At 45.4% G+C, this 13,734-nt stretch overlaps 1 protein-coding gene across 2 annotated transcripts in view; it reads left to right on the top strand.

The window, feature by feature from the left end:
• The window catches only part of LOC138569961 (1-aminocyclopropane-1-carboxylate synthase-like protein 1), a 240,250-nt gene extending 228,321 nt beyond the window's left edge, over positions 1-11,929 (top strand). Inside the window, exons 13-14 of one of the 2 annotated variants that reach the window (XM_069648442.1) lie at positions 8,412-8,565; positions 10,468-11,929. In XM_069648442.1, coding sequence (XP_069504543.1) covers positions 8,412-8,565; positions 10,468-10,655 — 342 coding nt within the window. In that variant the 3' untranslated portion in view covers positions 10,656-11,929. The remainder of the gene's footprint in view (positions 1-8,411; positions 8,566-10,467) is intronic. The other variant, XM_069648441.1, reaches the window with a different exon arrangement.
• The last annotated feature ends 1,805 nt before the right edge of the window (positions 11,930-13,734 follow it).

The following is a 13,734-nucleotide window of genomic DNA, read 5'->3' as shown; positions in this document are numbered from 1 at the left end:
TATATCACTCACCTGTGATTAGGTTGAGACTCTTCACAAAGGTAATGTGTTGGTTTCACCAGATTATTCCTGCAGGGTAATTGTATGAGTGTCCCCCAATGGGACTTGCTTACCCTGACTTGCTGTTAGCCTGGCCAGACTAAGGGCCTCATCACGTGTTTGGCGGTAACCCTTAAATGCGGCAGTAGCGCTATTACCGCTGCATTTAAGGGTCCACCAGATCATGGCCTTGGCTGATTTCCCCACAGCTCTGAGCTGGGGGCAAATCCGCCACTCATTTGCTTTTTTTTAATTCTTTTTTAAATTTATTTTTTTTTTTTGGCGCTATTACCACCGGCGGGATATCCACCGGTAGTAATAGCGTGAAAATTCCCCAATGGGGAATGAGGAATTCCCGAATGGGCCCGATGGGGAATGGGAACCAACCGTTGCGCCGGATCACGGGTTTGGCAGTATTATTCGTGATGAGGCCCATAGTCTATTAAATTAACTACCTAGAATAACTGAGTCCTTCAGTAAAGTGTAACATTAGGGTTTACTTTCCCTGTGCTATCTAACCCAGGTTCTAACTATCCCTTAAGTCCTACATCAGTCACTTGTATAATTGGGAAAGATCTAACCTGGAACTTGTGAGATTAAAAAAGTATATGGGTTTTACTTACCTTGAGTTAGCTGTGTGCCATCCAAAAATGTTACCAGAGTTACTGCTTATCTCAATCTGTGTTTCACTGATTTCAAAAGCACCTGTAATTGAATATTACATTCTTGGGTTTTACTTGCCTAGTATAACTGTTATTCCAGGTACAGTAAAAACCTATAACTAATTTTGGGATAAGTGGTCCGCTATTCACAAAAGGAATATTGTCCAGTTGACTCATTTGATTTGTGTAGAGTCGCTGTACAACTGGTAGGGTCTAATGCTCTTGCATTACTGAATGTAATTGCGAAAGTACCCATTGGCTTTTACTCCCCAAGAATGTGTGACCTATACTAATGTACATGAAAATGTTTTGACTTACTTAGAACTACTGTTAGGTATACCAAATAAGGTTTATACTTGAAGGTTCACTGACCAAAGTATAGTGTTTTTATAATGGAGTACATATAATGTGTGATGGTACTTATTTACCCCTGGATTTATCTGGGCCTACTTGAATTTAAATAAACACTGAAACACTATGTATGTAAACATAAATGATTTCTTTGGACCGTTTGTATTACAATTTCATTTGTACTGATTCTACAGCTCTCTCCCTTCTAATAGAGCATGGCTGCTCCGTCTTCGCTACCATGAACTCGGTGGTACAGCCTTATACTAAGAGTGGAGTCTTGTACTGCCTCAGTTGAATCGTTTTACTAAGCCCTTTGTAGGACTCTGAAAAACTGTCCTAACTGGTATCATCCTAGGTATTCTCTTCAGTAGTTGAGGGTGCTTCCACGTCATACTTTCACCCTTTTTGACTACCTACCACATTGCACACTTAATAGCTATTTACACCACTTGGAAGATCTATTTGAAAGCTGAAGCCTGTTGGAATTTCAGATTTTTATTTTTGGAATGAACTAAAAAGATAGGTAAATGTTTCCCCCAAAAAATCCTACCCCTGCTTATCTTTATTTCCATGACTGTGCCGCTGGAATAGGCTCTGCGGGCATGAATGGGGCGTGTGTGTGTATTAGAAAGAATCTCTTTGGAGATAGATATGTAATATAATTTCTGATGTTTGTTAATCTGCTTAGAATCACATGCTGTGCATAGGTCCGACATCCAGTGGTCACTGCAGAGTATTGCATTTTGTTTTTCGTAGTCGAAAAGGGGACGTCGACAAGGCGTGTCTGTAACACTATCCCTATAGTGACGTGCATTGTACCCACAATCCCTCACGCGTCGAGGTCCCTCAGATTGTTTTTTTCCGCCCAGTTTCTGGTCGCCTTTCGCGGAGCTCCTAGAGAGACATTGCTAATACTTGCCACGGACCTCGGTCCTTTGTTATACTTAATATATTAACGATCCCTCCCCTCGACGTTAGCTGTGAAGCTGTTTCTCCGCCGAACAGATTTTCGACGGAGAGGAAGAGCGGAGGAGATCCTTCGGCGCTGCCGAACACGTGGCCTGGCCTCGACGGCCAACATACAGTAGGGAGAGTGGGGGTTCGAACTTTTATCTTCTCTTTGAGAATGTCTTTCTTTCTCCCCTTTCTTTCCCTTGGGGTTGTTATCGCCAGCTATTATTGCCTCAGCTATGGAGAGGACACCTTTTAAGTTCTGCCCACGCTGCAGGGGCAAATATACTTGGAAGGATAAGCACAAGCTCTGTAATCGTTGCTTGCCCCTCGATCACAAAGAGGACAGCTGCGCAGCCTGCAAGCTCTTGAAACCTAGAACCCTTAAAGAACGAAGGGTTAAAAGGTGGGCGGACTACGCGATGTCGAAGTCAGTTTCCTCACCCGCTGCCGCTGTTACTGAAAGTGACGAGGAGGGCGATAACTCGACGTCTGTTACGGAAGTCATGAACCCCCAGAAGGAGCGTTCCCGCTCCTCGACGTCCGTCCCCGGCCCCGACGGGCTCGGCTCACGCCCTGCTTATGGGGATGAACACCCCGGTGACAAGGACGCACATAAACCCCATAAGGCTAAACATACAACCCACGGCTCTTCTTCGTCGAGAACGAAGGATCCATCAGCGCCGAAGGGGACGCAGGGCACTCCGGCGTCTACCGCAGACCGTAAAGGTCTCAAGCCCCACCCGCAAACGCAGCCGCGACCAGCGATTGGGCTTTCATCTAACACGGGCGCTACCCCAAAAACATCCGACGTAACACTCCATAGAGCGGCCGTCGAGGTACAACGCGCAACGCACACAACGTCGACACCAGAGCCCTCGACTGACAAACTCGTTGTCGAGAGCCTAGCGAGAATTGTCTCCGAAGACAAACGTGCGCGGACGACGAAACAAACGTTGAATACCGCTACGAAAAAGCACAAAGGTAGCCAAGAACTGCCCCTTTCATCTAAGGACGCTTCTGAGCTACCGGAGGGCTTTTCAGAAGGAGACGGTAACCTCTCGTCGACGTTGTGGGAGGGTTCGAAGCGGTTCGAAGGTGAAAACACAGATTTCCCCCCTCTAGACTATTCAGGGGTACCCCATGAGACCCTTGAAAGACTCCATTCTTGCATGGAGAAAATGGAAAGGTTTCTAGGAAACCAAGACCCACCCACTCACAAAAGACAAAGAGAATGGCCCCAGGACGACCCTAGAGTCAAGATTCCTAGGCTGGTTCCCCCTTCCACAGATGTATATGACCTCACTGAGGAGGAGCAATACCTTCAGGAAGATGAGGAGTGTTTGGGTGGGCAAGAAGAAGAACTTGAGGAAGAGGGGTTCGAAGAAGATCCTTACACTAATTTCGAAGAGGATACAGCTACATCGCAGCCCTGGCAATCCCCGTCAGTGCAGCCGTGGCAATCCCCATCAGTGCACTCCGACCCTGATGCCTTTCACCCTTCTCCTCTCAAGGATTCACATATTGGGAACTCCTCTCCCATAGATGACCAACCTTCCCTCAATGCACTATTGCGCAAGGCAGCAGCGCATTTTGAGCTTGACATAGACTTTGTAGAAAGAGTTATTAAAGAAAAAGCCCCTGTTAGCCAGTCTATTCCACTCCTGGCTTCTATTAAGAGAAGAATTTCTCCTTACCTTTCTAATCCAGCTTTAGTAAGAGGGGTCAACCCTAGAATAGAAAAGCTCTTCAGCCCTTCATCCTCTGACCCTTTATACATCAGAGGACACTCTATTCTGGACTCCCTTGTAGTTACCAACACAAGGAAAAGAGCAGGGGTACCACTATCCACTAGTGAAGCACCATCTGACAAAGAAGGCAAGAAGCTGTACGCACTTGGGAAGAGAATCACGACCTCCGCCGCCTTCTCTACTAGAATTGCTAATAACAACTCCCTATTAGCTAGCTACGCAGATGCACAGTGGAGCAAGCTGCGCAGCGAGGCAGAGGACGCACCTGAACCCCTGCGGTCACGTCTGCTAACTGTAATATCAGAAGGAACACTTGTAAACCAGGGCATCGTTAAGAACTCCCTAGATGCCGCTGAGACTGCTGGCTGATCCCTGGTTCAGGGAATACTTCTCAAACGACACGTTTGGCTACGCAATTCAGGTTTTAAACCCGAAACCCAAGCCTCCCTCATAAATAAACCCATAGAACAGACGCATCTGTTTGGGAAGGCAGTTGATGAGGCACTAGAACATGCTAAGAAAGAGTTTGATACCATCAAGACTCTTGATCAAATATTTAGACCCCCTAACAGGCGAGGCTATGGTAATAGACGCTCCTTTCGTGGCCAAAGACAGCAGCAAAACCAACAACAATGTTACTCTGCTACCAACTGGCCCTCTAACCAGGGTAACACCCAGTTCAGTCAAAGAGGCCAACGGCGTGGCAGAGGAAGAGGTCGTGGCTCCAGCCCCAGAGGTTCCACGCCCAATACCAGCAAATGACCCGAAGATTCGGGTCCCCTCCCATGCATCACCGGTCGGGGGCCGGCTAACATCGTTCCTATCAGCATGGGAGGGAATATCATCAGACCGATGGGTATTATCAACCATAACCCACGGATACTGCATAGAATTCAACGGTTACCCGAAGTACAAACCCCCACGAAACCAACGCAGATCACCGGAGCACCTCACCATTCTTTTACAAGAAGTAAAAGAACTGCTGAAAAAAGAAGCAATAGAACCTGTCCCCCTATCTCAGGTAACAGAAGGTATTTATTCAGTGTACTTCCTTGTACCCAAAAAGGACTTAACCATGCGCCCTGTATTAGATCTGCGCCCAGCGAACAACTTTGTCAAACCACAGAAGTTCCGTATGGTAACCTTGCAGGAAGTAATCCCACTGTTATCACAGGGGGATTACATGACAACGCTAGACATGAAAGATGCATACTTTCATATTTTAATGTTGCCAGCACACAGAAAATACCTCAGGTTCAAGATAGAGAACAAACACTACCAATTCAGAGTACTACCCTTCGGGATAGCTTCTGCTCCAAGAGTATTCACAAAAGTACTGGCAGTAGCAGCGGCCCACCTGCGAAGGCTATCCATCCCAATATACCCTTACCTCGACGACTGGCTCATAACCGGGGATTCTTACGAAACATGCTTCTCCAATACCCAAAAGACCGTAAACCTTTTGTACCAACTGGGCTTCTCCATCAACGAAAAGAAGTCCAGCTTAGAACCCAGCCAAACCAAACAATTTTTAGGGGCTCTAATTCAAACAAAGGACGGCCTCGTCTTCCCCTCCAACGAGAGGGTCCAAAACATGCTGTTTCAGATCCCCCATTATGTAACAGGTTGGGAGGTGACGGTACGCAAAGCTATGCGCTTGCTAGGGATGATGGCGTCATGTATTTATTTGGTACCTCACGCGCGTCTGCGCATGCGCCCAATGCAGGAGTGGCTCAACAGCCAGTGGTGTCAGGCCAGCGGACAATGGGACGATCTAGTGGTGGTCTCGCAAGCCTTAGTACTTTCGCTGAGGTGGTGGACAAAAGAAAACCTGCTAATAGGGAAGACTTTTGCCACACCCGCGGTAGTAGCCACTCTAACCACAGACGCATCCCTCACAGGATGGGGGGCTCACCTATCCCATCAGACTGCTCACGGAGCGTGGACTCCGAGCTTAGCATCCAAACATATAAACCTGCTGGAACTTCTAGCAGTGTTCAAGGCACTGAAAGCCTTTCAGAAACACCTGCAAGGAAAGACAGTGATGGTCCTCACAGACAGCACCACAGCCATGTACTACCTCAACAAACAAGGGGGCACTCACTCTCCAGGACTGTCCAAACTGTCCCAGAATATATGGAAGTGGGCTCTCAGACACATGTTTCTACTATCGCAACATGTACCAGGGGAACTCAATCTGCTAGCAGACAAGCTCAGCAGAGACTTCCCACTGCCCGAAGAGTACGAATGGCAATTGCACGAAAACATCGTCTTAGACGTCTTCACGCAATGGGGTTTTCCGGAAATAGACCTGTTCGCAACTATGGAAAACTCACAATGCCAAAGTTACGCCTCCAGGTACCCCCAGAACCAATCCAAGGGGAACGGTCTGTCGATTCAATGGTTAGGGAAATTTGTTTACGCCTTTCCCCCGACTCCCCTTCTCAACAAAGTGGTGCACAAGATGCACCAGGAGCAGGTTACCATGATACTAGTGGCCCCAATGTGGGCCCGGCAACCTTGGTTCGCTCACTTGATGGAGATGTCCCTATCTCCCCCAGTGAAACTTCCCTGCCCATACAACATGCTGTCACAAGACAAGGGCAAGACACTGCACCCATGCCCTCAGACCATGAACTTAGCAGCCTGGCTCCTGAGATCGTAGAATTTGGCCATTTACAACTCCCTCAGAGATGTATGGACATCCTCAGGGAAGCCAGAAAACCAAATACTCGCCACTGCTATGCTAGCAAATGGAAAAGATTTGTCATCTGGTGTACAAATAGGAGCATCAACCCAATTGACTGCTCTCCTACTGACATTGTCCTATACTTGACCCATTTACTGGATTCAGGTCTAGTGTTCAATTCTATTAAAGTCCACCTAGCGGCACTTTCTGCATACACCACTTCCCAACTTAAAGTGTCGTGGTGGAAGATACCAGTTATCAAAGCCTTCATGGAAGGGGTAAAAAGAATACACCCTCCAATAGCTAACCCAGCTCCCGGATGGGACTTAAATGTGGTACTTTCTAGACTCATGGGCCCCCCTTTCGAACCCATGCACAAAGCAACTCTTAAAGACCTCACTCTTAAGACTGCTTTCCTAATAGCTATCACCTCCATTAGGAGAGTAAGTGAACTACAGGCTCTTTCTGTACTAGACCCCTTCGTAACAGTTCACAAAGATAAAGTGGTTCTAAGCACACACCCAAGGTTTGCACCAAAATTCATCTCAAAATTTCATGTAAACCAGTCTATAGAACTACCAACGTTCTTTCAAGACCCTTCCAGCTTGGGAGAAAAAAGTCTGCATACACTAGATGTACGCAGAGCAGTCATGTTCTACATGGAAAGAACCAGACCACTGAGAAAGACTAATCAGTTCTTTGTCTCTGTGGCAGCAGGAAGAGAAGGAGATGCAGTTTCAAAGTCCACTATATCTAGATGGATTGTTCTATGCATCACTCTGTTACACTCTTGCTAAGAGAGAACTACCCTTCAAGCCAAGAGCACATTCCACTCGAGGCACTGGGGCTTCCATAGCATTCATTGCAAATGTTCCCCTTGAGTCCATCTGCAAAGCGGCTACCTGGAGTTCTGTGCACACCTTTACAAAACACTACTGTCTAGATACACACTCTAGATCTGACTCCCAGGTGGGACAGGCAGTATTAAGACATCTTTTCTCTACTGTTCCTTCTCATAACCCACCGCCAACTCCGGGTACTGCTCGCTAGTCTATGCACAGCATGTGATTCTAAGCAGATTAACAAACATCAGAAGACAATGCATTACTTACCGTAAAAGCATTTCTGATGGTTGTATCTGCTTAGATTCACATGCGCCCACCCTTCCTCCCCGCTCGGATGGAAGGAACATAGACTTCCTTTATATCTCTCTTTTCTGTACTCACTCACGTCTAGAAGGCTCCCTCAGGGCAGAAAAATACAAACAGAGGGACCTCGACGCATGAGGGATTGTGGGTACAATGCACGTCACTATAGGGATAGTGTTACAGACACGCCTTGTCGACGTCCCCTTTTCGACTACGAAAAACAAAATGCAATACTCCGCAGTGACCACTGGATGTCGGACCTATGCACAGCATGTGAATCTAAGCAGATACAACCATCAGAAATGCTTTTACGGTAAGTAATGCATTGTCATTCCTAATGTTGACTCTTGGAAGGATGGGTATACCACAGGAAAAGTATTTGACTTCCTTAAGTCTCGCCTTCCTCGTTATGGTGCCGAAAACCATTATTTGCTGAACTTGCCTGTAGCATAATTTCTTCAGCATGGGAATACTTCTATGTTTACATGATTCTCTGCTGTCTGGTGAGATCACAAGATCTTTATGGATTTGTGAAAGAAAGCTGAATGGGATGTTGGGCTGAGGACCGACTTTTTGCAGCATAAACCTAAATATGTTCAACACTGGGTAATGAATCAATGAATGTTATGATATGCATATGCATATGCATGCCGAAGAACCACTTACTATTGTATATGACCAATGTTAAAAAAAGGTTATTTGACATAGAATTACCAGTGTTTTATCTTGTATCCTACATATCCCAATAACATTGCGGTGTAAATTGTTCTGATTTTATTAAGATTTTTTTTCTAACACTGTTTTTCTGCAAACCTTTTAGTTTATGAAGACCCAAACATTTGAATCTGAAATGGAGTTATGGTGGACCCTTATTGGAGAAAAACTGTACATCTGCCCTGGTCAAGCCTTTTACTGCTACGAGCCTGGATGGTTTAGATTGGTCTTCTCCGATTCCATTGACAATATAAAATTGTGTATGTATTTAATTGTCTATAATGGATATGTTGTGGTGAAATACGTTCTCTTGGAACAAATGGATTTATATAGTACATTTTAAGGGTTTCTAAATGAGGACAGGAAACATTTGGAAATTAGTCAACGATTTTCTTTTGGTGGCAGAATGTATGTATCCTTTTTGGATTGCTCAATTTTTGCAATCATTTCAAACCTCTGGTGTAGACGCACCAGGAACAGATGTTTGAGCCTGATGCAGAGAAGAGTAATTTAAAGTTTAACATGATACATGTTGGTCTTTATTTTCCATGGAAGCTTGCCATATTTGCCATGTAACCGATCCCGTCGACCAACAGAACACTCGAGCCACATTTGGTGTGAAGTGGTCATGAAGAAGAACTGTAATTAGTTTAGCAATGGGATCCCCTTGTTATGCTTGTTGGCTCACCACAGGAAGTAGGCACATGTTGTATCACTGCTACAGTTTTAACAACTGGACAGATTCACGTCACACCTTTGAGAATGCTTGCGTTCATACTCTCAATCCTTTTGTCGTTGTGTACAGCTCCATCCAGCAGGATCATTAAAATGTCCAAAAGTAGGCAAAACTGACTGGAAAATACGTCTAACGGCTGCTATTGTTTGAACTTTTAGCAGGGTCCTGTGCAAGTTGACTAAAACCTGTAAATTGATATACGGCAGCTCTTTGGAGCTCCCCATGACTCGAGGGCAGAAAATCAAAAGGCTTTTTTCTAAGGGCTCCAGAACCCAATAGGTCTGCATGTGCACAGGCCAAGACCAGGTCTGACGCAAAGCCCGGGCTGGATCAGCAGGATGGCCACCAGAAACCAGTAGTGCCTTGTGGCTCCAGTAGACTCGTGCCCAGTGGCCACCAAACCTAGAACTATTCCCATTGACATTTTAGATAGCTTGACCATGACATGTGCAATGTACCCCATTGTGGTGTGTGTGCGCCACTGGCCCATTGACTACTAGGCCTGGCCAGAATCATGGCAAATGGGTACTCGGGAGGGGGGGGGCATGGCCAAAGGTATTGGCAAATAGAGTATTTTGGGAAGCCATCAGTTGCATGGGCTGGTAATCCATATTGCATTTTGAGAGATGGAATGCATAGTGTGTCAAAGGGAACTTAATCCGGTGAAAGCTCTAGCGATCTATATAATTTAGCTGTACTACATTTTTCTTGCAATGTTACCCTTGCACTTAATGTTTCCCTTTGCCACTTTGTAGGAATGCTCTATTACCTCCTGGGATTACCTGAAATTCTTTTAGAAGTATTTAGCAAGTTAATCAAATTGCAAGCATTTTAGCAAGTAAATGTGGCGGTACCAGGAATATTTTAGGAACCTACAATACTAAATCATGAGAGCACCTAATCTGTGCTGCTATTGCATTTTTTTGACCATATTTTTTCTGAAATTGAACATTGCATCTGGACAAAGAGTTCACAGTAGCCAAAGTTTCCAGAAAGTACGTTTTTCCATGGGTCGTTGTGAGGAACCCATTATTGAAAACATGTATAGCAAATTACTTTAAGGGCACTCATCTTAACAAATACTTGGGGCCTTATGAGTTACATGGTATTACCTCTAGTAATATCCCTAAACTCACCAGTACGGCATGCAGTAATTAGTGGATGCCCATGTAGGTCTGCATGATTCAAAGTAATTACCCCATGTTGTACTGATTCTGTGTATTTCTAAACTCTATGCAAAAGCAGTCGGTACTAAGTTTTGGAAACCAAACCTGGAATTTGGTGAAATGGTAAAACAACCTGTAATGGGAAAACATCCAGGTGTTTACCTCTACGACCAAACTCCTAATCGGGCCCCAAGTATCAAACCTTATTATTTGCTGGTAACCATTTTCTCCTTTAACGAACCTATTTTCCTTATTTTCAGGCATTGAGCGACTTCAGAAGATACTGCGGGTGGTGACCTGTCCACCTGTCCAAGAGATGGTGTTCTCTTTAGAGCATGAACTTCCAATGCTGGTTTCAGAGGAAAAAGACTTGGACAGTGAAATAAATTTGTTAACAGATGTCGGCACACCACCATATGTACACATGGAGAAAATTGGTGTCCATTAACATTTTTGTATCTAAAAGCATTGGCTTCCAAAGTGGGAGTTCATATCTTACATGATTGCTACTCCAGTTCCAAGCACTTCCAATGGCAATACCTCCCATGGGGCTGTTTACCAACATACATAATCGAAGGACATATGTGCTGAGGCCCTGATAGAAATAATGGAAAATGCAGTTCGATGGTATACTTTTTATATTGCCCAGAGTAAAAAGTCGTTTCTAGTTTGACCATACTAGCTACACCCATGGAAAAGACTCGAGCCTTCAGCAACATCCTACAGTTGTCTCCAGCAACTTTCGCGTCACTTGGGTCAGGATGCCGTAACTTCAAATCTGTTGGGGAATAGATCTGGAAGCAGAGGCCTTCGTGAAAAAACATTTTCCAAGCATCCTTATTACACTTTTGCCAATGGGGGCTGCAAAAATACACCATTTCTCCCATGCAATGTTTTGATAACGTACGTCAGAATGTATACTAACCAGGTCAAAGCCCACTGGATTGTACATCTCAAATCTACAAGATGTGTTCACTGTTCGAAGCTCTTGGATTTTAGATTTTAGAAGCTGTAGTGAACAGTTGATGAGTGGGATTTTATTTCTATTTGCAAACGGAGTATTGAATATGATGCAGCAAAACCTTTTATACCTTCTGTACTGAAACAGAGTGTAGTGTTCAACAGAGCGAGAAAAACCTTTCCAAACATTCTACTATTCGTACTTTCAGGAACGTTTGGTTGTGGATTAAAACCGTGGTTTGGGTTAAAGAGGAATTCATATTGGGAGGATATTTGATATTGGTAATTAGCTTGATGTGCAAGCAGAGAGAAATTCAAAGAACATGTTATGATGGAGCAAATGTTAACATTTAAAATTGTCCTTTTTTGAGAAACAAGGGGACTCGGCAGGGTTGCTGAAGCAAGCAATGCCAGGGCTGAACCAAAGAGCTTAAGGGTTTCCTGAGAACTTGTATTTGAGGTCGATTTGCCCATAAATTGTAAAGAGTATTTTTCTATTCAGTCAGACATGGACTGAAATGAGGATGTGGGTAAGCATGATACATTGCAGTATGACCTTCCTTAGCCTGACAAAAAAAGAAAAGCCTATTATGGATTTAGATTTCTACTTTCAAAATGGCATTTCTGTTCTGTGATTACAGTTCCTGTAAAGAAGGCGCTACAATTCTTTTTTTTATTTTTTTATTTTGAGCACCACGATATTTATAAAAATGCATTGTTTTTAAGTGAATTGTTTTTCTAAATAAAATATGACTTTTGTTACATGTTATGAGATTATTTCCTATGTTTACGCAGCTAGTGTTACTGTATGCACGTATATCGGTCAAGAATTAGTCAAGCTTCTTCCTGATTTCTCATAATACTGGTAAATGAATTATCTAATTATTCAGGAACCTGTCTGCGCAGGTTGCAAGAAACCAAGAGGCACCATGCCAGTACCAACTGTAAAATTCTATTTAACTGTACACCAAATCCCCTGTGCCAAACCCAAGTTATTCACGCAAATACCATTAAACCGACTATAAATCAATTTCAACTCCGTATCATGCCCCACTTTTACTCTTTTTTTTCCCCCCCTCCCCCATCCCCCTGTTACCTCACCCTTAGGCATTGCGATATTTGCAAATGTATATATGAAGAAAAAGGAAAAAACGCCAAAACTTAGAAACGGCACTCCGAGTCAGCAGCATTCGTCCTGCATTCTGAAGAAAAAACATAACTTGAGGTCGGATGATAAAGTTTCTCCAGCATGGGGTCTGGCATGGATTCACATGCTCATTAATATTCCCAGTCGTCAGGCTGGGAATCCTCGGTAAAGAAAAAATCAGTATCAGTTTCGTTTCTGATCTGTCTTTCTTAGTAGTAACCAATCGCTGATCTCTGGGTCATACTGCCCCCAGCCAATGACTGCCCTCTCCCTAAACCCCACCCCTGGCAGACATCCTCAGATTTTTACCGCACGTTCAAGTGTTGGGAGTCCTTGTGCTTTAGCGCTCGAGCTTTTACTGCGTTTTCACGCTTTTTCAGGAGATTTTCTAATTTTTTCAGTTTAATGGAGCCTCAAGCTCCACCGTTTCTACTTCTGATAACGGGGACCCATTTCGGAATTCTTCTATGCCCCTCAAGGGGTTAAGTTTTTCGTTGAGTTACACTTCTTGGAGGATTCCAGAAGATCTGAGGCCTACCTCAACGGACATGGCCCAGAACAAGGGAAGCTCTTCGCCCAGATCCAAGCTGTTCAGGAGCTGCCCGGGATGCTAAATGCAAAATGTTTTGATGGCTCTACTGCCTTCATGAGGACAAGACGCACGTGGAGAAGGACTGTGCGTTCTGCAAGAACCTGTCAGAACGGACCAAGCAAGATCGTCGTTCCCGCCTCGCCGCCTGGCTGGAGAAGGGCACAGCAGGTGAGAAGGCGAAGAAAAAGTCTGAGCCGTCTTCTAAGTCCTGTGAGGGCGTGACGGGGGGGCCAACAGAAGGCCAAGCACTGCGAGTCCGCGGGCATCGGGAGTGCCGAAAGGTCAGGCTCTTCGGCTGCCAAGCAGGGGGCGAATTCGCCGGCACGATCAACCACAAGCCAGCGCTCTGGCTCGGAAGAGGAAGTCCGAGAACCCGGGTAAGCTTCTGGAGAGGCCCTGGTTGATCTCGAAGGGAGCCGAGGGGGAGTGAGGCAATGACCCCCCCCCCCAAAAAGCGAAGGCCCAGGACGCGCCTAAGGTGGTGAAGGCCTTCATCCACCCGGCAAAGGCCTCTATCGAGGTTGTCGCAGCAGCCCTGGCGAAGCCGGCAGAGACTATGCCAGTGGAGGCGGCCTCGGGGCCCAGAGTTTCCCTGCCACCGCGAAGGGAATCCTCTTTCCAGCCCATCGTTAAGACCCTGGTGGAAAAAAGGGGGGGGCCGGTGGCCATTGCGGACTCGGATTCAGCCTCCGAGGAGGATCCGGTGGAAACCGTGAAAGGCCTCAACGAGAGGTTCGAAGGCCTCAACGAGAGGTTCGAGAAGGTTCGATCCCAGGGGAAGGTTCCTGCTGATGTGATCGAAGATAGCGACGATGGCCCAGTGGAGCA

Source organism: Ambystoma mexicanum, chromosome 2q (assembly GCF_040938575.1).
Source record: "Ambystoma mexicanum isolate Mex_15411 chromosome 2q, UKY_AmexF1_1, whole genome shotgun sequence".
In the NCBI taxonomy this organism is placed as follows: Eukaryota; Metazoa; Chordata; class Amphibia; order Caudata; family Ambystomatidae; genus Ambystoma; species Ambystoma mexicanum.
The sequence above is the reverse complement of the archived record's forward strand: the minus strand, read 5'-3'. Positions and strand labels throughout refer to the sequence as shown.